Source organism: Acomys russatus, chromosome 10 (assembly GCF_903995435.1).
Source record: "Acomys russatus chromosome 10, mAcoRus1.1, whole genome shotgun sequence".
Taxonomy (NCBI): domain Eukaryota; kingdom Metazoa; phylum Chordata; class Mammalia; order Rodentia; family Muridae; genus Acomys; species Acomys russatus.
In genome coordinates, this window is record NC_067146.1 from 67,915,347 (window position 1) to 67,939,918 (window position 24,572).

A 24,572-nucleotide genomic window follows, 5' to 3' on the forward strand; every position below is an offset into this window, starting at 1 on the left:
TGCATCCGCCTTCAGGCTTTGGCATGTATGCCTCTCACTTCCAGGTGCCTGTCTCCAGAAATGTGTCCGGAGTCTCCTGAGTCCAGTGGAGGTGTATCACAACTAAGGAAGTTCCCAGCACTTGGGGAGGCAAAGGCAGGTGGATCTCTGTGAGTTCGAGGCCAGCCTGGTCTACAAAGTGAATCCAGGCCAGCCAGGGCTACACAGAGAAACCCTGTCTTGAAAAACCAAAACCAAATCAAAGCCAAAAAAAAAAAAAAAAAAAAAAAAAAAAAAAAAAAGAAGACTCAGGAAGCACATACCTAATTTTGAGTTAGGCAAGGGAACAGGCAGTCTTGGTTCACAAGAGGTCAACCAATCCACTGTTGTTCTCAGCTTTCATAACTGCTTAAGCTTAGACTTGAAATGTGGCTCTGTGAAGACCATGGAGTGCCGCTGTGGGCCAACCAGGCTATCCATATGTCTGAGACCCCATCCCTACAAGGGCACGGACTTGGCCATGAACTTGAGAAGTGCCAGTGTAGCTCATGCAGCATCTTGCTTCTGGTCCAGTGCTGAGACAGTGCTCCACCACTACCCTACCACCCCCCACCCCCCGCCCCCGCTTCCTTCGAGTCCCAATGGGATAGAGTCCCAGAGTTAGTTAAAGGGCTTCCAAACATCCTTCATGGTTGCAGAGAAACTTCGGTCAGTGGCTATCCCCTTGCAGTCCTTGGGGCAAGATGAGAGGTAGATACCATGTATGCTGCCATTCACCCCTGCCGAGTTCCAGGCAGCCCCAGCAAGTAGATGCACACGCTGTCATCTTGTTGAACCTCTACATGGCTGCATTTTTTTGTTTTTGTTTTTGTTTTTGTTTTTTGTTGTTGTTGTTCAGCTGAGTTTACTATAAAGTCTTTACCACTTGATTTATGAAAGATATTATGTATGCAGTCTGTTTGCCACCCAAGTGTTTTTTTTTTAGGTAATCAGAACCAAATCCAACCATAGCCAGATCTGTTATAGTCACTGGGAGTCAAGCCTGATTTTGTGCACAGGTTCCAGTGATGAAGGCTCCATCACATTTAGTGTATGGACTTTGTACAAAGTTGCCCCGCTGAGAACAAGCCGTGCAGAGCAATTTTCTATGTGCGTGAAGACTGTCTGCTCATTCTCACAGTGTGTCGAATGGGCTAGCTGAGCCATCAGGGAGGTTTCCTACCTCTGTGTGCCCAGCATATATTTCTCAGGGCCTGTGCATGCTTCAGGTTTTAGAGTGTATGCAGAGCAAAAGCCCTTCCCCTAGACCTCCAGCTCTCCTTCGCTGCAGGAATGTGAAACTCCTTTACACAAACCCTCCTAAGATAAAGTGGTGCTATCAAATGGCTCTCTCGGGAAGGCGGACGGATGGGCTGCGCTTCAAAGCAGTCCAGTTGCTTTTAAGTAGAGTCTAAGACTTTTTGATGTGTAACTGCACTCAGAAGCTAGGCTTCCTTCAAAGCATCCCTTATTAAAAAAAAAAAAAAAAAAAAAAAAAAAAAAGTCCATGTCTACAAAACAAGTGTTGTTTTTCACTAAACATTTTTTCAAACAGCCATTTTTTTTTTTTTTAAAGCTCACTGATTTCATGTTCTCCGACCCCAGCAGCATTGTGATTGATGGTGGTAGGAGGAGCTAATGCACTCCGTTCTCTCAGTTCAGATTCTTACAAACAAATGTCTAACAAACCAGCCCTCTGGGAAAATAACCTCTGCGGAGCCCGCAAGAGCGTTCCTTTCTTTGAATAGCATACTGTGAGTAGTGTCAGTACCACTTTTTTGCGGACCATAACTGTTTTCTGTTGCTTAATTATAATTTTACATTAATTATAAATTTAATTATAATTTTACATAAAAAAAAAAAGCAATGGTCAATGATCAGTGCCTCTCAGTCAGGAGAGCATATTTTGGAGGTGTCAGTCATCAAAGCTGGGAGTGCTGGGGAAACAGTCCAGCTGATCTTGCTTCTAGGGACCTGCCTTCAGGCAGTAGGGGCTCTAAGGTCTTCTTCATTCTTACATAATTCTCCAAGAATTTGGAAGCTCAGCACGCTCCCTGGGAGTGGCCTCTGTGAATGGCCCTTAAGGAGCTAATGATGGTAACCTAGCCACTTGCTGTCTAGGCAAGCACCTTGAAGCTTAGGGACCAACTCACCCCTCATCTGTTTGGGTGTGTGGGGGTGGGGGTGGTGGAAGTGCTCCTCGAGGTAGGAGCATCTTTATGGGGAGGAGGAGCCCATGAATGTTGTGGAGTATCCCTGTAGAGGAATCGCATAGAGATTCCAACTCTCGTGAGAAGTCTGTTCAAAGAACTGTTCGGTTTCCCCGTAAACACGCATGCTTGGGGCTTACTTAGTCAGAATAAAAGGGAGTGTTTCATTTTGTTTGTGAATTTACGGCCATAAAAGCTGATGTCCATTTAAGCTTCGTAACATCTGATGGAGACAGGCTGAACTTTTAGAGCAAAGATCAGGATTTTGTGTTTCTCTCCTCAGAAACGGAACTGATCCCTCCCTTGTAGCCTTGGGGTTTCTTTCGTTAACCAAGCATTGAACTATTTGCAGAGGGAGTGAGGTGCATTTGCAATCAGCTTTCACTCACTACAAAGATGGACGAGGAACACCCAGAACTCAGAACTTACGCTCAAAGTCAAGGCTGGTGGACCGGAGAGGAGGAATTCAATTTTGCCCAGGTTTTTTCTCCAGCCGATGACCATATGGACTGCTGTGCAGGGAAAGACAGCTTAGCAAAGCAGGAAGGTAAGTTAACCTGCTCCGTACAATTCTCCTTCTTACATGCTTTGCTTCTTGCCTGAACTTTGGAGGATGGACAAAGAGGAAGGGTAGAGAATAAGCCTTGAATGTTTGAGACAAACTTGCACCTTATGTTCTTGGTGTGCAGGAAAAGAGGCAGCTTGCATCTGTTTACTTGCAGCTTCCATGTTTGTAGGAACCTGTAAGGGTTTCTTATATCCACTGATGCTGAACACTGCTGTTGCCACGCGATCCTTTGTAATACTGACTGCAGTCTTCCTTACAGCTCCAGAAACGTGGGAGAACTCTCCTCTAGCCCACCTATCCTGAAGGATAAGCCTTCTGTTCATTTTGAGATCCTATCATAGTGCCTGGGTACCACTTTTATCCACAGACTTCTGCATTGGACTGTTGAACTGAATTCTCTTTATAACTCGTTTGTGCCATACAGTCATGCCAAGCATAGTAAATTCTGATTAAGAGTCCCATTTAGGTAACTGTGTTGAACAGATAGCTTCTTGTTTATATGTGTGAATAGACCCCCTCTTCCATTGCCTATAATGGGTACCTTATCTACTGGATGGTTCTACATGCATAGCTGTCAATCTAACTTGATCATTTAAAACTAATGGCTTCAAAGTATATCCTCTAGCAGCGGCCTCTTCTGTAAATAAAGCCCTACTATGCTAGTCAGTTTTCTCATCACTGTAACAAAATCCTGAGATAGAAATACTTATTAGGAGAAAAAGTTTTCTTTGAGTTATAGATTCAGAGATTTTGTTACATGATCAGTTGCTCTGTTGCTTTTGGGTCTGAAATGGGAACAGGTGTCATGGCACCTGAGGCATGTTGAGGAAACTGCTTACTTCATGGTGTCTGGGAAGCTATGAGAAACACGGGGTGGGTGGGGTTGTGGAGGGAGAGAGAGGCAGAGTCCTAATACCCCTTCAAGGCCACACCCCCCAGGGAGCCCATCTTCCTTCTATTAGGCCTCCCACATCACAATAGCATCATAGCCCAAGGACCAGATCTTCAGCCCTTGCCTCTTTGGAGGACATTCCAGGTCCAAACCACAGCACAGACTCACTTCATTGTGAATGAACTGCCTATGGCCCCCTTTGTTCTATGATGGTGGATCTGAGAAGTTGCTGTGAGGACAGTGTGGTGGAGAGCATGTGGACCAGAGGCTTAAAATATCTTCTATCTGGTTCTTTCAGGAAAATGTTTTCTGGCCCTTGATGTTGAATAATACATTGGGACTTTTGCCTATAGCAAAAACAAGCAACAAAACCACAAACAGACAAACACCCCCGCCCACACACACACAGGCACACTTGTTATATAAAAAGGCATGAAAGTATTTATTTTTAAATGGGAGGGTCATTAAAAAGTTCTAAAAGTTTCAAGCTAAAAACTAGTGATGAACTTCTTTGTCCTGCTCAAGCAAACATCAAGCCTAAATAGGCAGTAGTTAACGGGAAGCAGAGGGTGGAGGAACCCGTTGTAACTCCAGGGGGCGCCACCTGCACAGTCCAGGCTGGGAAACCTGGACCAACAAAGGAAAGAACAGCAAGGCAGATAGATGGCAGAGATACTGCCAACCTGTTTATATAATAGCAACTTGTGAGGCAGGACGCTGGGACAGTGGATAGGTGAAGAAATCAAAGAAATTGCTAGTATTTTGTATAAAATGCAGATAGAGGCTTACAAAGTGGATCTGCATCATACTAAAAATCCCTTCTCTGTTTGATTCCATCTTTGTGTAGGGTAGGATTATGGGCCTGCATGCTTGGTTTTGGTACTTTGGGGAGCAGTTTTGAGGAAGGGTGAATTTATTACAGGTTCCAATCTGGATTCCGGAGTCCATGGCTGGCCAGCCGCTTCTCCACACAACTACCGTGTTTTTGTTGTTGTTGTTGTTGTTGTTGGGTTGGTTTTGGTGTTTGTTTGTTTGAGAAAGGTTTCCATGTAACTCAGGCTGGCCTGGAACTAACTGTGTAGCCCAGGAGGGCTTCAAATTAGTGTTCCTCCTGCTTCAGCCTCCTGAATGCTGGGATTGTAGGCATATGAACCGCCACACCCAGCTGACAGACTCCTAACCAGGGGGGAACCTGTTGGAATGGGACGCTGTATACTGAGGAGTTAATCCACTCGTCTGGACTTACAACCAGTAGTCCTGAACACTGAGTACTCTAAATGCCTTTGCTCATGTTTCACACTGCAGAGTGGTCATTCTTCAGAGAGTGTACTAACCCAGGGCAGCAGGCATGAGGAGTGCGGAGGGCTGCATATCAGCCCCATATGCTTTACCTGTGTGTCGGTTCAGTTATTGCACTAGTTGAGGTAGAGGTAAGGCTGTAACAAAGAGATCTGAGTTAATGTGGCTTAAAGGGGATGGGAGGAGCAAAGCTATTTCTTTCCCACACTAGCACCTATATGGAAAGAGACAGTCCAGAGCTGGAGATTTTTCTGCTCAACACTGAACTGCAGTTTGTGAACCACTTGTTGGCCTCACCCAGCCAGCAGGAAGGCAGACGGAAAAGCTAAGGACAGAGCATGAATATTACCAAAGATGTGCACACACCATTCCTGCCCATCTCCTATTGGCCAGGGCTTATCATGTGGCCAAACCTAGTCGCCAGAGCAACTGCGAATTGCATACAGTAGTCGAGAAATTATTTCCTTAGGTATGATTTCAGGGGCTTTATTAGTAAAAAGTTCATTTGTTTTGGTTGACAGTTTTCGCAGTTATATACAGTCACATTTCTCTCTCTGTCTCTCAGAAAGCATCACTGTGCAGACGATGATTAATATCTTACGAGACAAAGCCAGTGGAGTTTGCATAGACTCTGAGTCCTTCCTCACCACAGCCAGTATAGTATCTGTCCTGCCTCAGAACAGAAGTTCACCGTGCATCCACTACTTCACCGGGACCCCAGATCCTTCCAGGTTTGTCTAAAACACGTCATACACGTCATACAGGACGAGCACACCCCTGGCTGTGCCCTTTCTTTGGATACTCAAGTGACATTTCTCCGTTCTTGGTAGCATGGGAGCTATGCTTACATGGGGTGCTTGGCAGCAGCCACATAAACGTTGATTCTGGTCACGGAACCCAGTCATTGTTGTTGAGTACAAATCATGGGCTAAGCCTTGTGTTATAGACGGAGATGGAAAGAAGCACAAGACACAGTAAAGGGCGCATGCAGGGATGCTCAGGGTTTACAGAGAGCCGGTTCTGGTGAGTTACTGGACAAGATGGTCCAGGGATGATATGCTTGGAAGCACCTGCCACTTTTTTGACATTGTGTTTGGGGAGCTGCTTTCTGTCCACCCACTTCAGCAGGGAGGCTGCACAGTGCTATGGGCACCTCCTCTGGGAGGAACAGCCAGGTTTCAAATCCTCGGCTACCTAGCAGTTGTGTAAGTGCCTTGCTTGCCTCACTCATCACGGCCTTTGCACTTACAGTGGGATGAACCTAGCCTCTGCTTTCTATTGCTGAGAAGACTGTGAGACAAAGTAATAATTCATAGTAGCCTTAACATTATTTATAATGACCATTTTTTTTTTTTTTTTGGCCAGGAAGACAGTGGCCCTTCACCTAGGCAGCATTCAGTCACAGGTCATGTCACCAGTAGCTTAGAACCAAGCAGCCAGAGGTCTCTAAACCTGCACACACAAGGACAGTGTGAAAAATACAGATGCCTTGGTTCGAACCTACCTCACCAGAGTGTGGGAGCTGGACCCCAGAACCTGTCAGCTGAATGATCCTCAGCTGGAAAACTTCTGGGTGACTCTGGTGTTTTCAGGTGTCATGCTGGTGAAAACCTGGAGCACTGTTTGACTAACAGTTCATAAGCCTTTGTTTGGGTTTGTGGCTGAAATTATTTTCCTTCTTCTGTGTCAGGAATTTGAAACAATGACTGTGTCTTCCTCCTTTCTCAGAAACTGATCTAGGTGACTCAAGCACCTCTTCGACCGCTTAGCTTTATTTATTTATTTATTTTTTAAAAACCATTATCAACGCCAATAGATACTTGTAATAAAACATAATTCTTTCACATCCCATCGACAATTGTCAGGCACTTAACTACGCATCAGATTTTGTACTTGTTGCGTAGTTAGGCATGGAGTGTGTACAAGGAGGGAGGGGGCCATAGCTGAGGTGATGAGGGGAAGAACCTCTCAGATGAAGGAACTTCAGGTCCTAGACTCTGTGGGAAAGGTGGGATTCAGCAGGCACAAAAATCAAAGCAGCATTCTAAGTAGGCAAGACCGTTCCTTTCCCTTCCCTCTTTTCCCTTTCCCAACCCTCCTTCCCCTTTCTTCTCCATCAATCTTCCACATCTAGTACCACAGGCCTGAACCACCGGAACTGGCTGGGTCACCTTCCTGTGTGTGAGGATGGTGATTAGGTTTCTGTTAGTCCTTCCCTGACCTTCTGCTCACCAAGCTCAGCCATCCTCATGGTTCCTGCCACTGGCCCTTCCCTTGTCATCCAGTCTGCAGTATTCCTGCCACCCTCTCTGGATGAGTCTTCCTGACTCCCATCTACTCAGCCTTGATTTGATCCCCACCTTCCCCCATGTTCTGACCTAGCAGATCCTGGTTTTTACACCTCTTGGTGTCCAGCCCCGAGCCTAATGGGGTAAGACTTGCTTCCCAAAGGGTCTACAGGGGCAGTGAGAGTTCTCTGTTCCAGCCTGGAGTGTTCTGCCAAGTATAGATATTACTCTCTAGGGAACAGGAGTCCTTCAAGTAGTAGGTCTGACAGACCCATGCTCCATTGCCCTATCTGGATGTCCCACTCTAACTTTGCTTAGGATGTGAGACCTTTCATGGCCAGAACACTCAGAGAAAGGAATACGGTTGCCCAGGCTGAAGCAGGCTACTTACTCCAACTATAGGAATGGATTGTGAATTTGCCTTCTGGTATTAAATAGAAGATTTAAAATAGCTTTAAAAGAAAATTATTCATGGTTAAGTTAATTGGAAAGACCTTGAGGAAGATTGCAGTCGGTTTGAGAAGATAGTTCAGCTTTGTCTACTGTGGTGAAATGGGCTGTGTCACCCACAGTGACTCATGACTGTGCTTAATTGTCATTTCTGTCCGACATTTCAGTGCTTCTCTATAATTGGGCATGCTGTACATTCTGTCTTTTGTCAGCAGGCAGTGTAATTACCTGCTCCTGGATTTTTTGGGGGGTAGGAGAGGTAATAAATTGGGGTGATCTCAGCAGACTTTTGCTATTATTAAAAGATAGAATGTTTTGAGATGATCTGAGCAGAAATCATCTTTGGACTTTGAATGTGGTGTACAGATTGCTCCTCCTGATTGAGATCAGGTCCAATGGCTCTTCCCCGGGGGCTCTGTCTGCTTGGATACGTCTCTGTCATGTCCCACACATTAATTTACAGATCTTGGAAAGCTCGCTTTCATACACGACTCCATCTTCCATGCTGCCTCCTCTCGTGTGCCAGGCACCATGTAAATTTGAGAGCAAAAGAAAGTGCAAAACTAGCATTCAAATGCTTGAGGGAGAGGCAAAGGGCCTTTAATCAAGTTTACTGAGGAGTCAAACTCTTCCGTGTTACTCTGTTAAACCAGCAGGCTCCGCGCTTATCCATAGAGTGACGCTGGCTGGCTTTGGGGAACGGGCTTTGACCTGCAGAGCTATTTCCTGAGAAACCAGTACTTGCTGATGCTCCACTGTTGTGTCGGCTTGTGAAGGAAGGAATATTTAGAGAGGTACTTCGTTTCGTTCAGATTGTGACGTGTAGAGTCGTAGGGCATGCGGCACCCAGAGTACTTGTGATTACCTCTAGCTGCTCATGCACTGTGGTGTCTTTGGTGGTTCTCAATGGGCTAAAAAGAGAAGGTTTATATCACAGAAATGTGCAAACACCACAAATCTGAGCTTCTTTCTCCTTAGAGGTAGAGTTGTAGGCTGTGCCAAAAAGGCCCTCGCATGTAGGCAAGCCCACACAGACTCAGGTTACAGGGTGGGAAACCAACAGGGGGATGAAGATGAGTCACACTAACTGGAGAGATCATGGAGGAACAGAGCACCCCTCAAGGATTGGCCCAGTGGTACCATGAGGGTAACTGTCGGCCTCAGGTGGCACCTCTTTGTTCTTAGAAGAGGTACAAGAGGCCTTTGGGCCCACAGGGCACAAACGGCATAGATGTACCTAGAGTGGAGGGCACTGGACCAAATGGCACCCACATGCTGTTCAACTTCGTTCTGAAGCCCTCCTACAGCATTCCTCTCCTCTTTCCCTCTTGCGCTTCTGACCTTCCAAAATGCCTCCAAGCTTCTGGCTCTAGCCTATTGTCTGCAGGGCCATCCTGTGCCCCACAATTTCAGCTATCCTCCTCAGTGCTCCTGTGCAGTCGTCTTTCTCAGTGCTCCTGTACAGTGCTCCTTCCCAGTGCTCCTGTGCACTGCTGCTTCCCAGTGTTCTTGTACAATCTTCTTTGTAGTGCTCTTGTGCAGTGCTTCTTCCCAAAGCTCCTGTGTAGTGCTCCTTCCCAGTGTTCTGTACAATTCTTCTTCCTAGTGCTCCTGTGCAGTGCTCCTTCCCAGTGTTCTGTACAGTTCTTTTTCCTAATGCTCCTGTACAGTTCTTTTCGGTGCTCCTGTGCTGCACTCCTTCTCGGTGCTCCTGTGCAGTGCTCCTATACAGTGCAGGCTCCTTCACTGAGTGGTTCTTCCTTCAGCTGACTATAAAATTAGAGCGGCACTGTCATATGACTACAGATGAGCCATACAGAAAAATGCCTACATTTTGGGAGAAATTGGTTATTCCAGGCTAGTTTTGTCCCTCGGTGGGACCATGGTTGAGAAGATTCATCTGAGCTAGGGCCTTTGCATTATTCTTTCTGTGTCTCCTGTCCCTTGGGGACTTTAGTTACGAGATCAGCCCAGCGTAATCTCTTGGGGAGTGTCTCTGTCTTCTGCAAGAACAGAGGTGTGTTTGAGGTCAGACTGTTCTCAGGCCAGAGCTATGATTTTTTTGTTTTGTTTTTGTTTTTTTGTAGTAGCTCATGTGTATAAAGTCTGGACAGAGGATTAAGAGGGAGGTGGTGGAGAAAGCCGACTTTGTATTTAGAAGATCTGGACTTAGCCACTTACTCAAAGCACTGGCCTCTGAGCCTCAGTCCTCCCATGTGTGAAATGGGCCATTCCCTCCTACCTGGAGCACTGTGGCCCCTCAGCAACACTGGAGCAGCGTAGCCTGGCCTGGTAGCTGGGAGGTACAGCCATGACTCAGACATTTTCAGCTTCAACACTGCCTAGATATGTGATCTTGGTCAAGTCATTTTATCTCTGTGGGCATTAATTAACATTCATTCAAGTATTCGGAAGACGTTGCCATCTGAGGCTCAAGTATGGAAAGATGGCTAGTGTGCCCTTATCTATTTAGAAACATAAGTGTGCCTTTCATTAAAGATTGGAAAAACCGTAGAATGTTTGCAAGTTTCTAAGTGCTCCACATTTTCTTTGCAGAACATAGGCCAGGATACAGATAGATGACCAAACATGAGGGACAGATATTTCTTCAGTCAGCATAAACAATCATTTAGTTGCAATTTATTATTGGCAATAATTCTTAGCATTTTATAATTATCATTATATAGTTTTATTATTTACATAATTTATCCAATCTCAAGTTTACCTTCGAGCACAAATTCATGCCTCATATTTTTAGTTGATGAGGATGCTGACATTTTTATAGACCATAAAAGAAATCAGGAGATCCGGAGAAGCATTTGGCTGTTCCAGACATTATGGGTACCTACACATATTTAGTGTTTGGTTTTCAAATATAAAACTAGTTGGGAAGGCTAACTATATGGTACCCTTTTGCCTTAGAGAAGTTACCTGGCGCCTGACATCATTGCTAGGCAAACTAACTTCACATTTAGCAGGTGGTGGTAGAGGAGGAGACTGACCTTATACTAAGTTCCTAAATTTTACTCCATTTTTCCCTACATATCAGATACAGATGATAAAGATTACGGGTGGCATGACCTTACTGAAGTTGTCACAAGTTTGCATGCCTCATAGAAAGAGACAAGGAAAGGCACAGAGACAGTGGAACAGTTTTAGGTGCTGGAAGAGACCACAGCTATCACTTCAGTCCACTTGAGAAGAAGAGGAAACTCACTGGCCTCCCATCTTGCCAGATCCAGAGAGGTTATTCACTCCCATTCCAGACCTCTGTCCAGCTGTCTGCCCCTCCTGTTTCACTGAGTTAGAGCTGCTGGGCTGCCCAGCCTGGTCCTCATAGTGGCCTGCCATGCGATCAGTCTGTCAGAGAACAGTAAGCGGGCAGGTGTCTCAGTGAAGAGCTCTCTCTTCCCCCTTGGATTTTGGGTGGTAGAGGGTGGAAGTTGGTGAACTGAGGAGGTAGCATGTTACAGATGAACATCCAGTGCTCTCAGGGTCAGTGAGAATGGAAGAATGGGAGAACTGTTCCCAAGGGGCCTCTGCTCAGCCCCTCAGCGATTCTGTGAGATTGTAGCTTTCTGCCCAAGGCCTTAGCACCCAGGCCAGAACTGTCTGTCATTGACTCTGCTTGGTACAGCCCTAAGCTGTGCCTGCCAGAGGGCTGCTGCACCACATGCACCAAGTGCTGCTTGCCCTGTGGGTAGGGTGGGGGCTTACTGCGATGACAACTGTGTGGTCAGAGACCGGGGAACCTTGACACAGCAGTCTGGATATCTATGGGTAGTGGGCACACACTCCTTTCTTCCTCTCCCCCCCTTTTCCCTTGTGAGATAATCAAAATTGGTTTGGCCAGCTTGAAACGTTGTGCTAGCCCATCTTTTACATCCAGCAGTCAGGATGGGGAACAAGGGCTCCGCATAGCCGAATGTGGCATGCGCTGGGTTGTATAGCAGATAGGGCTGAGGAACAGGTCAGGTTTTTGTTTCTGTTTTTGCAGTTCTTTGAGAATTTCTGTTTGTTTTTTTCCCCCTCATTTAAAAAATTAGTTTTGTCCATCAGCTAGATCTGGGTAGGGGTTCGAAGTTTACTGCCTATATTGTCCTTGGATGGTGCCATACCCAGATCTAGCCGATGGACAGGACATTCTCCACTGTTGAGTGGAGAGTGGGGTCTGACTTTCACACGAACTCTGGTGCCCCATTTTTGACCATGTCCCCTTGATGGGAAGACCTGGTGGCACTCAGAGGAAGGATAGCAGATTACCAAGAAGAGACTTAATACCCTATGAGCATATACAGGGGGAGGAGGTCCCCCTCAGTCACAGACATGGCGGAGAGTAGGGAGAAAGCGGGAGGGAGGGAGGAATGGGAGGATACAAGGGATGGGCTAACAATTGAGATGTAATATGAATAAATTAATAAAATATTAAAAAAAGAAAAAAATTAGTTTTTAAAAGTATGTTTGAGTGTTTTACCTCTATGTATATCTGTGCCCCACATATCTGCAGAGGCCAGAACATGGCATCTGTTGCCCTGGCACTGGAGTTCCAGAAAGCTGTGAACTTCCATGTGGGTGCTGGGAATTGAGTTCAGGCCCTCTTACTCCTGAGCCATCTCTCCAGCTTGCCTGTTCCCTCATTTTTAATTAATTCATTGAGAATTTCAGGCAGACTCATCTTTTATAAATGTGAGCATCCCTGAGAGGACAGGAGAGTCCCAGACACCTGTTCTTAACCAGCAGCACTCGCTCACCCAGCTCGGCTGCACAGGTCCCGCTGCCTTTGGCTTTCAGGTACAATGAACCTGGGTCTTACTTTTGCACGTCGTCATGATAAGGAGATAAGTGTCTCTCTCCCTTTTGAGCTCTCTTTCCTACTATAGCCTCAAAAAACAAATCTAGAGGTCACTTACCAGAATGTTGCCCGTGGCAGTGTCCCCTGGTCCTTAGATATTATGAATCTCCTCAGACATTGCTAAATGCAGATTCTGGCTCAGCAGGACAGGGCCACCTCCAGGGCTCTGAAAGATGTTGCTGCTGCACGGCCAGGAACACAGGGCAGCAGAGATGATTGGTTCCTAGTTCTTTTCAGGTCATAGGGTTCACTAACTGGTTGTGGGGCACAATGGCAAGGGAGCTCTGGCTGCCTAAGCCCCACGTATGCATTGCTAAGGGTGTTACTATTTCTGGCTCACTTTTAACTCCTTCGTGGCTTCTTAAAGTGGGCACACTGGGATGAGAAGAAAAAGCTCAGACCACACAGATCCATCACAGTCCATAGTATGAGGGGCTCATCTTCTGTTATTATTGCAAATGGCCCCATCCTATCTGCCAGAACTGCACCTCTGTCCCAGCAATGTTTCCTTTGGGTGTGGAGGCGGGCGGAGGGGAAGAGTAAGGCTTCTTCCATCCAGCTGTTGTCAGCTGTGGGTGTCTCTCATCCTGTACAGTTCTTTATATGCACGGCTACTTTGGGATGTGTACGTGTAATTGTGTGATGTGTACGCAGGTATGCACAAGCATATGTGCACATGGGCTTGGACTCAGCCACTTCCTCTGGGATGCACTCATTCTGCCAGGAGAATAGGAGCCGAATGGAGCAGGAGGCATCAGCCACCTGCTCTGCTCAACACTGTCTCTCACACAGGCAGCCTTCTGTTTCTCTGCTCATGTCCCCTCAGGGGCCTCTGAGCTCAGCAGATATTATCTTAATCTGCCCGCCTCTAGTCTATGAGATACTTCAAAGATTTTTTTTTTCCAAGAAGGTAGATCCTTAAGATCAAAACCAAAAACCACTGCCTTCCCAGGAGAGAAAGGGATGGTCCTCTTTTCAATTCAAATACATGCCTTATTCTGCTCTGTCCCGGAGTACTGTGTCTGCTTGCCCTTCTTTGCCAGTGAACAGGGACCTTTCCTATCACCTTCCCAGAGCAGCAGCAGTCTGTTTCGACATCAGGCTCTGTAAGTGCTGTTAGGTTTACTGAACTAGTAACTGAAACATGCAGGTGTGTGTCTCTTGGCCTGCACTTGTCTACTTCAGTTGGCCCATCACTGGGGACCCCGGGCACCAAGCTCAGTCTCTCTGACACAGCTCTCCTTTTGCCTTCCAGGTCCATTTTCAAGCCTTTCATCTTTGTTGATGACATAAAACTTGTCCCCAAAGCACAGTCGCCCTGTTTTGGTGACGATGACCCAGCCAAAAAGGAACCTCGGTTCCAGGAGAAGCCAGACCGCCGGCACGAGCTGTACAAGGCTCATGAGTGGGCACGTGCTATCATCGAGAGTGACCAGGTGACTCTGGAGGAGGTCCAGGGAGGATGGTGGATGTCAGTGAGAAAGGAGACAGGGAGGCAGCTAGCTTGCACATCTCTCTTCTCTAGCCTGAGGGCTGTGTTTCAGAAAAGACAATGCAGATATTCTCTCTCCTACCAACTCTCCTGAAACCAAACAAAGCAAAGGCCCTGCTTTTGTAGTTACTGGGAATGCAGCAGGCTGATGGCCACTTTGTCATCTGCTGTTAATCTTGGAGTAACAGAGGTGTGCTATTTGAAATCTTTGTGTACTTTTGGGGGAGAAAAACTGTACTATATGCAATTGGTCCGGTGCCATTTCTAAACAGTAAGTGCTCCAAAGTGGTACGAACTTGAGGTATCACAGTGTGAATGTGCAAAAAATCTCCATGCTCAAATGCATTTAAAAAAAGTAGGTTCTATGCTATGAATATTCTATCATGATAAAACAACAATGAAAAGATTCTCAAGTCCCCAGGCTTTTAGAAATAATTCCTGTTATACCAATTATATACAACTGTTATACTTGAAAAGCTTTGGTTAATAAAGTTAGGAGATATCAGTTCAGTGAAGAAAATTCCCTGGTGTTCTTTGGCACCCAGCAAGTGCCACAGTAGTCATTAGTGGAGACTCTTTTTATTTTTATTTTTAAATATTTATTTACTTATTATTCTGTATACAGTGCTCTGCCTGCATGTACAACTGCAATCCCGAAGGAGGCATCAGATCACATTATAGATGGTTGTGAGTCAGCATGTGGTTGCTGGGAATTGAACTCAGGACCTCTGGAAGAGCAGACAGTGTTCTTAGCTGCTGAGCTATCTCTCCAGCCCTAGTGGAGACTCTTTATGGGAAAGCCAAGCCTATGTTTTATTTTTGAGAGGAGAAGGATGAAGGAGTGTGTTTATCAGTCCTTGTCCACTTTTCCCACCATTTGTTTCACAACTCTTACAGGTCTAAGCTGTCCCCAAGGAAAGACTTGTCTCTAGATAAATTGGTGCATATACTTCATTTTCTTTTTTAGATTTATTTTTATTCCTGAGTCTCTGTGTACGTGATTGCAGGTGTCCAAGGAAGCCAGGAGTGTCAGGTACCCTGGAGCTGTAGTTACAGGCAGTTGTAAGCTGCTCAACATGGGTGCTGGGATTTGAACTCAGGCCTTCTGCGAGATCAGTATGCACTCGTAACTGCTGAGCCATCTCTCCAGCCCCCATATTTTTATATTTAGTATTATTTTGATTATCTAAAAAGGATTTTAAAAGGCAACAACAGAAGCTAGAGGAACGGCTAGGTAGGCAAAAGTGCTTGCGCTATGCCAGCATGAAGAGCTAAGCTGGGACTCCCCAGTACCTATGTAAAAGGTTGGTCATGGCTGTGCAAGTCCGTAACCACAGTGTTGTGGAGTACAGGGAAAAGAGGGCTGCTCGGGCTTCTTAGTCAGCAGTCTGGCTCCAGACTCAGCAAGAGGCTGCGTTTTAAGGTAGTAAGTGGAGTAGGGTACCTGACATGCTCCTGCCTCCACTTGCATGTGTGTGTACAGGTGTGCACATCTATACATGTGCACATGCAACAAACACACACACACACACACACACACACACACACACACACACAAACCACACTACTCTAATTTGCTTTCTGTTCCTGTGATAGATGCCACGAGCAAAAGCAATTGGGGTTACATGTCTGGATCGCAGTCTACTGTTGAGAGTAGCTGTGGCCAGAGCTCAAAGCAGGAGCCAGGAAGCAGAAACTGGAGCAGAGACCATGAGGGAGTGCTGCTCACTGGCTTGCTCTGCATGCTTGTTCAGCCTGCTTTGTTATATACGCCATGGCCATTTGCAAAGTGTGGTGTGGACCCTTATTCACCACATTCACAGTGAGCTGGGAATCAAGAAAATCCCCCCACAGACTTGCCTACATTCCAGACTGATTGCGCCATTTTCCCAAATGATGTTCTTTCTTCCCGGATGACCCTACCTTGTGCCAATGTGACAAATATACTAACTGGCACAACTAACCCCCTTACCAACCTCACACATAAATACATGCCCTCTCCTTTCTCGTTCAGCTTCATGAACTCATGTACGCATCACAATATAAAGCATGGTATAACTTCCTAAGTCCCTACGTCTTTTAAAATGCCAATATTTATTTATTTATTTATTTATTTATTTATTATGTACATAGTGTTCTGCTTATATGTACACCAGCAGGTCAGAAGAGGGCACTGGATCTCATTATAGATGGCTGTGAGCCACCATGTGGTTGCTGGGATTTGAACTTAGGACTTTTTGGAAGAGCAGCCAGTGCTCTTAATCTCTGAGCCATCTCTCCAGCAAAAATACCAATACTTTAGCCATATGTGGTGGTGAACACCTTTTATCCCAACACTCAGGAGATGGAGGCAGGTGGATCTTTGTGAGTTTAAGGTCAGATTGGTCTACATAACAAGTTCCAAGACAGCCAGGACTATGACTACACTTGGGGCCCCGTAAAAAGAAGAATAAGTTACACAGTTCTTATTTAAAAAAAAAGAAGAAGACGACCCAGGACACAGTTGCAGTCAAATCAAAGCAAAATTGACATCCAGCATTGGAAATCAGACTTGGTGTGACATCTGGGACTCACAATTTTTGGGGCTCCAAAGGGTTTGGGCAACTCCATTTCTCACGTCCAACTTGTCACAGGCTTAGGCCAACTCCATTCCATACTTGCTGCTGTCCTTAGTGGTCAGACACTGGTGCCAGTGTCCCCTATAATGCTTTGCTCTTCACTGAACCGGAGGCTGCATCTTCACCGGTGGCCTCTCACAGTGCCTCAGCCACTCTCCATGACCCTCGCGACCCTGTAGCTTCCCTGCTGCCTAAGCCAGTTTCACATGGGAGACTTTTAGATATTATCAAGTTTATCTGCCAGCTTGAGATGAAGCCTTGGCCCTCTGTAAAACTACCATCATGGAGGTAGAGTGACTGGGGGATATACATGGCACGTTTATTATTTGAGCCCTTTATCCCTTCCATAGACAATCTCTTTGAGAATGCGTACTCTGCCCCAGTCATTGGAAGGCAGACACAAGCCCAGCTCTTCCTCTCCAGGAGGTAATGATGTGGTGGGAGACACAGCCCTGTAGGCCAGTCATCACAACACAGATGGTAGCTTATGGCAGGGACAAGAGGGTATTGCACTGTGGAGGAATATGCCTCCCACAGAGGTCTGAAGATGGGCTCGGGTTGACACAGTGTTGAGGGAGGGGATAGCGTCGAGGCAGGGCAGAGTCACTTGAGCAATGGGGAGAGGCTATCCTCCTTGAGAGAGTATGTAGTGATGCATATGGCTGAAGGGAGGTGGAAACACAGGGCAAAAGGCCAGTGCATCCTGACTACTCAGTAGCCAGGATTTATCCTGAACTCAGACACCTGGTGGCTGTGAAAGTGTCCCCAGCAGGCTGGCGAGGCAGCCACATTCTAGAGCAATGCCTGTCATGGTGGTTTGGGTCAGTGGAGGAGGTAGGTGGTACAGAGGGTAGGAAGCCAGCTGGACCCTGAATTCTCCATGTCCACTGTCATGGTGCACACTGTTCCTCATGACTGTGTCCTTCCTCAGGAGCAGGGCCGCACGCTGAGGAAGACCATGCTGGAGTTGGAGAAGCAAGGTTTGGAAGCCATGGAAGAAATCCTAAGCAGCCCTGAGCCCCCGGACCCTGCCGAGGTGGGGGACCTTTTCTATGACTGTGTGGACACCGAGATGAAGTTCTTTAAGTGATGTAAGCACCCTCGCCCTGACTTAAAACTTCCCACCCGACTAAATTACCAGCAGAGAAATGCTCTTCTGTCTGAGTAAAATGAGAGTTACCACGTGGCCTCCTTGTGTCTAAATGTTCCCTCTGTTCGCCTAAAGCAACCCCGCCTTTGCTATGTAACGCGATCCCACTTGCCTCTTGCTCCATTGTGTGATAAGCTGTGGGCCTGAAGATGTTCTTGTGTTTCAGTGACAATGGACACCTTAGCTTCTTAGGAGGAACTAGAGTTCCCTCAGCCTTGGACGAGGCTGCAGGGCCACGCTGGTGGGAAAGACAAGAGCCATGAAGGCCCTGAGCCCTCTCTAGATACTGATTTCTTCATGGTTAACAAAAGGCTTTTTTTTTTCATACCAAAGGCCCTTGTGTGTGTAGATGGGGGAGAAGGCCCCAGCTTCCCTTCACAGAGCACAAGCCTGTGTGTAGCTCCATAGTCCTTGCAGGTCTGTTTTGGGAAACAAAGGCAACGGGAAAGAACAGAGGACCCCTGGGTACAGTCCCACCTCTGCCCCAGTGTTAGTGGTGTCTGAAGGAACTGTGTTCAGTGAGCTGCGCTCAAGCACAGTTGAGCAGACCTGTTTCCACATGCAGGAGAACTGTGCATACATGTTAGCTGGACCTCCCCACCCAGCATTGCACCCACCCGATGACCTGACCCTGTGTAGAAATGTCTTGGGATTTGATTGACAGCAACTTGTATATGATTCATTAAATGGCCCAGGCAGAAGTCACACAACTGCAGATCTCAGCCAATGAAGGAAAGAAAGGGGCACTCTTGACTGCTTGGAGTGTAGCTGATTCTTCTGAGGAGCCTCTGTCTCAGCAGAGACTGAAAGGAAACTCATTTGTTTCCAGCATCATTGTGTTTGCAAAAAGGATGGGACTCCACCAGAATGTGAGGAAGACAGGGATGGTAGAGGGCAGAAAAGCTGTGAAACATTTATCTACAAAGCAGTCAGGCTTGCCCCACCCACTGCGTGGTTAGCTAGACCCCACAAATCATTGTGTTGAACACGTGACCTCCAGAATCTCCCCCACTTAGTTCTTATGTCCCATTGCCCAGCAGCTGCCTGTGGACTGAGGTCTAGAATGGGAAAGAGATCTGGGTGCTTATCCACTGCCATTCTCCGCTGCTAAAGGGGCCAAGGGGATCAAGATGGCTGCCAGAAGAATAGATTAGAGGAACAGCTTAGTGGGGATGTACTGCGGGGCCTTAATTCTACGTTCTTATTCTTGACAGGGCTGAACAAACAGAGAAAGTTCATCAGCGAGTGATTTCAGGCATGGCTTAGGGTCCCCAGATTCTTCTTAGCCTCAGGATCATGGGCTGTGAGGGCTGGCAGGGACCTGGGCTCTCATTCCACAATATGCAGGACAGAGGTTTTATTAGGACAAATCTTGTTTCTCTTCCAACCCTCATTTAAGAGAGAAGAAATATGTATGCTGTGAGCCATTTTCCTGACTGTTTTGTAAGTTCCACATATAAACAAATGGCAAAACACAAGAGATGAGACAAATTCATGACAACCAAATGGTGGTCACTAGGAGCTTTGGGGAGGCCGACTCTGGCATGTATTGCTGATGAACAAAAGGTAACAGGTAACGCAGGGCAGATGCAAAAGGAAGAAGGTGAGGTTAGAAGGGAAAGTAGTTGCCTGTCCAACCTCACCTGCTGAATTATTTAAGTAAGCTGATGCAGAAAGCCATCCTGTGATTTCTCTGTTTGGTCTCACCTCCACCTTTGAGTCCAGCTATCAGATCTGACCTGCCTGAGACAGCCAAGTTGATTCAGGGTTTGATTAGAAGTCTAGTGAAAGTAAATGACACAACGACCTTCTTTTTACTAATTTTTCCAAGGTTGCAGATGGCTGTGCCAACTTGATGTCATGACTCAAGTGTGCACTGGAAAACACAGTGGCTGTTTCTGTTATTAGGCCAGCAGCACAGAGAAAGGCCAATCCTCATCCTTAGAGCATTGCACATCTCAACCATGTTGTCCTCTTACCACTAGAGGGCGCAGTAGCCCTCTGTGGGCAACCTGGCAGGCAGTAAGGGTTTCCCAACAATGGATAAGAGCTGAGAACCCACTCAAACTGTGGCACCAACCAAGGACAATACATGCAAGTAAGCATCAAACCCCTACCCAGATCCAGCCAATGGACAGGACATTCTCCACAGTTAAGTGGAAAGTGGGGACTGACTTTCACACAAACTTTGGTGCCCCATCTTTGACCACGTCCCCTTGATGGGGAGGCCCGGTGGCACTCAGAGGAAGGATACCAGGCTACCAAGAACACACTTGATACCCTAGGATCATATACAGGGGGAGGAGGTCCCCTTCAGTCGCAGTCATAGGGGAGAGGAATAGGGTGAAAGCGAGAGGGAGGGAGGAATGGGAGGATACAAGGGATGGGATAACAACTGAGACGTTATATGAATATTATCAATAAAAAAATCAGAAGAAAAAAAAAAAGCTGAGAACCCAGGCTTTCCTCACTGGGAGGGCTGGGAACAGACAAGAGGCGAGTAGGGAATCTGTAGGATTCCTGCGTGGACTTTAGTGACTTGATGTAAATTAACAGCAGAAACAATACTGGATTTTGAGTAGGCAACTGTAGGAGAATATTTGTCTTAAAATGCTCCTAACGGATTTCTCTTTGCTTCTTCTGTGGGTAATTTCTTAACCAGGGGTTACTTTTCTGAACAACATGGAGAAAGTGGATACTCAAGATGAAATTCAAATGGAGTGTTTATGATCACTCTGTAAAGAACTTCCCAGAAGACCGGTCTATATCTGTTAAGCCTCGGGGATAGGGAATCCTGAGCAAACTTTGTGCAGTAACAAGTCATGACCATTAGGGACAGACTGCCCTCCCCCGCCCCCACCTGCCCCATAGAAGGTAACATAAGCCAGCTAGTCTTGTCCAGTGAGTGAAAGCAGTATCATAGCTGGGAACAGACACTTGAGTGGACATGCTAGTAAAGTAATCTTTTATCAATCTTAGGGGTGTCTGGAAGCTGTGGTAGAATAGGGATCTGATAAAAGCTGTGGAGACTTAGTCCTGCACGAGATGCAGTGTTCATAGGAGTCAGCCTCACACGCTAACAATGTAGGTGTGTGCCTCTTAGAGCTCAGTGGTGATGCTCCGTTACTATCAGGCAAATCAGTAGCTATAAAAAATGATTGTCAGCCACACAAACTAATGTCATCTCACGTTGATACAGGTTAGATCACTCTGGGAGGCCCTCAGGGCAGTCAGGTGTGTGCATCTTAAAATCATTCTCGCTGGATTCTTTTATTGCAAAGATCTTCAGTTGAGTGTTCAGCTTTGGGAAAAACACAGGGAGTACAGGGGAGGGACCAAGGGTGGAGGAGGGGCAGGTGCCGGGCAGGCATCCGAGCTCTCTCCTGTGCCTCCCGTAGCCATGGCATTTCATCCCACAAGGCACCGGAGTCCTGCCTCCTGTTCTATGATGCATGTCAAAATGTCTTTAACCAGACTGAGGCCAACCATCCTGGAATATCACATGCAGAATTCTTGCTAGAATCAATAAGTACATGTCTTTAATCATGTTGTGAGAACTGAAATGTCATAGCTGGAGCAGTGTAACAGAAAACTTTTGCTTCCTGGAGATGGGGGAGCGGGAGAGACTGACTACATGATCTTAACAGCCTTTTGTACAAATAGCTACAAATCAAATGATGTCCCTAACCAGTGCTTGCCCTCGGGAGTGTCTTTAAATGCAGCAAGTGTACAATAAAAGCATTGAAATTAGTGCTTGGAGTCTCCTCTTGTTTGCGTTTCATGAACATAGTTGTCACCACAGTCACAACACGAGAGCGTGAAAGGATCATGTTTTTGTAATTGGAATCTTTAGAAAACTCAGTCACCTCGGCAGGGCCTTACACTTTGTACCACTTTGAAGACAAACTTGATGTTTAAAAATAAAGGCATGGCATGGTGGCGCACGCCTTTAATCTCAGCACTCGGGAGGCAGAGGCGGATGGATCTCTGTGTGCTTGGGCCAACCTGGCCCCACAGTGCAAGTTCCAGGACAGCCAGGGCTATACAGAGAAACCCTGTCTCGAAAAACCAAAACAACAACAACAAAAGAAACCCCAAACTGTAACCATATGCCACTAGCTCCATTGGAGCGGCAGCTGTGAGAACAGCAGCAACAAGAATCACCTGGCTCCTGGGGAGCTGGAGACGTCGCGCGTTGCTGGTAGAAATGAAGATGGTTGTCCATAGTAGAATATGGAGTTTTCCTAATAAATTACCATATGACCCAACAGTTCTACAGCCTAGTATGTACCAAAAGAATTGGAATCAAGGCCTGGAAAAGATGCCTGATCGGTCAGCTTCCTAGCTTATTCAATTGCCAGTAGATAAATGGATGGATGGTTACATAATGTGGTGCGTCTATGCAGTGCAGTGCTATTCACCTAGAATAGGAGAAAGCAATTCTGATACATGCTACGATATGTAGGAACATTCTGAACATTGTGTTGGACAAACTGAATTAGTCATATAAAGGCGTGTGTGTGTGTGTGTGTGTGTGTGTGTGTGTGTGTGTGTGTGTGTGTGTGTGTTCAGGCCTGATAGTGTGTTTTTATCACTATACATCCTGGTACACATTTACACCCTGATTTGGCTGATGAGGAAACTGAGACACACCTAAGTAATTTAATCCCCCAAACTTGAGATTCATATCCTTGTTTGCCATTCAAATCTAGCCTCAATCTGCTCCTCCACCCCCACCCCCTCGAAGATGAACCTCTTCTCCCCTGTTCCAGGCTCTGGCATCCACTAGAAACACCAGCATGGAGGTGAGAGGAGAGGACTCTACTTGACAGGGCTTGCTGACTTGCAAGGAGTTGGGGCGGCGGGGAACTAAGGGCTTTAGGTTGAAGCTTTCCTCCATAGAGATCATGCCTACATGCAGAAGGCCCCGGGTTCAATCCCTAGTACTGCAAAATAAATAGTTAAAAATACAAACTTTCCCTATTTCTACATATTGGCAGAATTTATAAGCGACACACTTGGACCGTACTGTAGTAATAAAACCGGTATATCTGTTGTTACCTATTTTTAAAATGCATATGGGAAGCTTCCCCCCATCCCTGGCACTTTTGGTGTTCCAAAATAACAACAACAGTAATTTCCCAGGGGGCCGGAGGACTGCTGCAGTGGTTAAGTGGTAACTGTTTAATGCTTTGGGGACAAGTTTTACATCATCAAAGATGAAAGGCTTGAAAATAGACCTGGAAGGAAAAGGAGAGCTGTGTCAGAGAGACTGAGCTTGGTGCCCGGGGTCCCCAGTGATGGGCCAATTAAGGTAGACAAGTGCAGGCCAAGAGACACACAGCTGCATGTTTTAGTTACTAGTTCAGTAAACCTAACAGCGTTTACAAAGCCTGATGTTGAAACAGACTGCTGCTGCTCTGGGAAAGGGACTGGAAAGGCCTCTTTGTGTTGGCAAGGAAGGGCAAGTAGACACAGTGCTCTGGGACAGGGCAAAGTAGGACCAGCGGATGCATAGTTCAGTTCCCAACATAGCTGTTGGGAAGCTCACAGCCACCTGTCACTCTAGCTCCAGGGACCTGACACCTTCTTCTACAGGCATCTATACACCTGGCATCTACACACAGACACAAACACATAAATAAACAAATATATTTTAAAGGTGCTGTTCCTGGTGTTCCAGAAATTTCTGTCCTTTGTTTAAGCTCCCCATAGTCTTAAAAATGTGTCTGAGTACTCAAGTCTGACTGTTAGTATTGTATTCCTGGACCCCAGCCTCATACCGTATTCCAGAAACGTGTGTAGCCATCATATGTCAATCAAAAAATGTTTAGATCAGTACTGGTGATCATAGATGGGTTTTTGCATGGAGAAGACCACAAATATTCTCACTTATTAAAGTTTATTAGGTACAAAGGAGTGAATCTACAGCAGGAGACACCAATAAATACAAAATACAGGCGAGACACTGGGAAAGTCACAGTCTGCAATGTGAGGGTAGGCCAGGGTGGCCGGGGCGCCTCCACATGTGAGTTCACGGTCAAGGGCCCAGCTTGTACACTGTGGGTGGGAACTGAATGTACCCACTTGAACTTGGAGGGGAAGGCTCAGCAACAGGTCTTGGGGAGAGCTGCTAGGCCAGATTCCTGAGATTGCTCCTTGCTGTTTTTGGTTTCTGATTGTTCCTTCTCTCTGCTTTTAAATAGCTTTAAAATGTGTGTGTGTGTGTGTGTGTGTGTGTGTGTGTGTGTGTGTGTGTGTGTGTGTGTGTGTGTGTATGATGGCACAGGTGTGTACATGCACGTAGAAGCCCGAAAGCCAACAACAAGTGTCCTTTTTGGTCTCATTAACCCTGCAGCTCTTTGACTTGGGAAGGCTGGCCGGCCACTGACCTTCCTGGGATCGGCTAAGTCTACCTAACTCCCCAGGACGTGGGTTACAGACATGCACCCCCATGCCCGGCTTTTATGTAGGTCCTGGGACATGAGCTCAGGTCCTTGTGCTTGGGCAGCAGGAAGTCTACTGCCAGAGACATCTCCTCAGCCACTCTGGAGTAGTTTTCACTTCTGTCCCAGCAGTGTAGGGGCAAGCAGTCTACTTCAAAGGCGAGGCTGCCTTACTGATGGCCCTCATCACGGCTATTAAAGCTTTTTTTTATGATTATTTCTTTGCATGGCTGGGAGAAGGATAGAGTGGGGCCCAGCCTTTCTGCACACTTCCAGAACCCACCTAACA

General features: G+C 46.5%; 1 protein-coding gene across 1 annotated transcript in view; it reads left to right on the forward strand.

Moving 5' to 3' along the window:
- Nucleotides 1-18,441, forward strand: part of Scrn1 (secernin 1) — a 62,918-nt gene extending 44,477 nt beyond the window's left edge. The window contains exons 5-8 of the mRNA XM_051152340.1: nucleotides 2,581-2,775; nucleotides 5,553-5,718; nucleotides 13,833-14,013; nucleotides 17,619-18,441. Of these exons, the coding sequence (XP_051008297.1) occupies nucleotides 2,581-2,775; nucleotides 5,553-5,718; nucleotides 13,833-14,013; nucleotides 17,619-17,777 (701 nt within the window). The 3' untranslated portion in view covers nucleotides 17,778-18,441. The remainder of the gene's footprint in view (nucleotides 1-2,580; nucleotides 2,776-5,552; nucleotides 5,719-13,832; nucleotides 14,014-17,618) is intronic.
- Nucleotides 18,442-24,572: the final 6,131 nt, after the last annotated feature.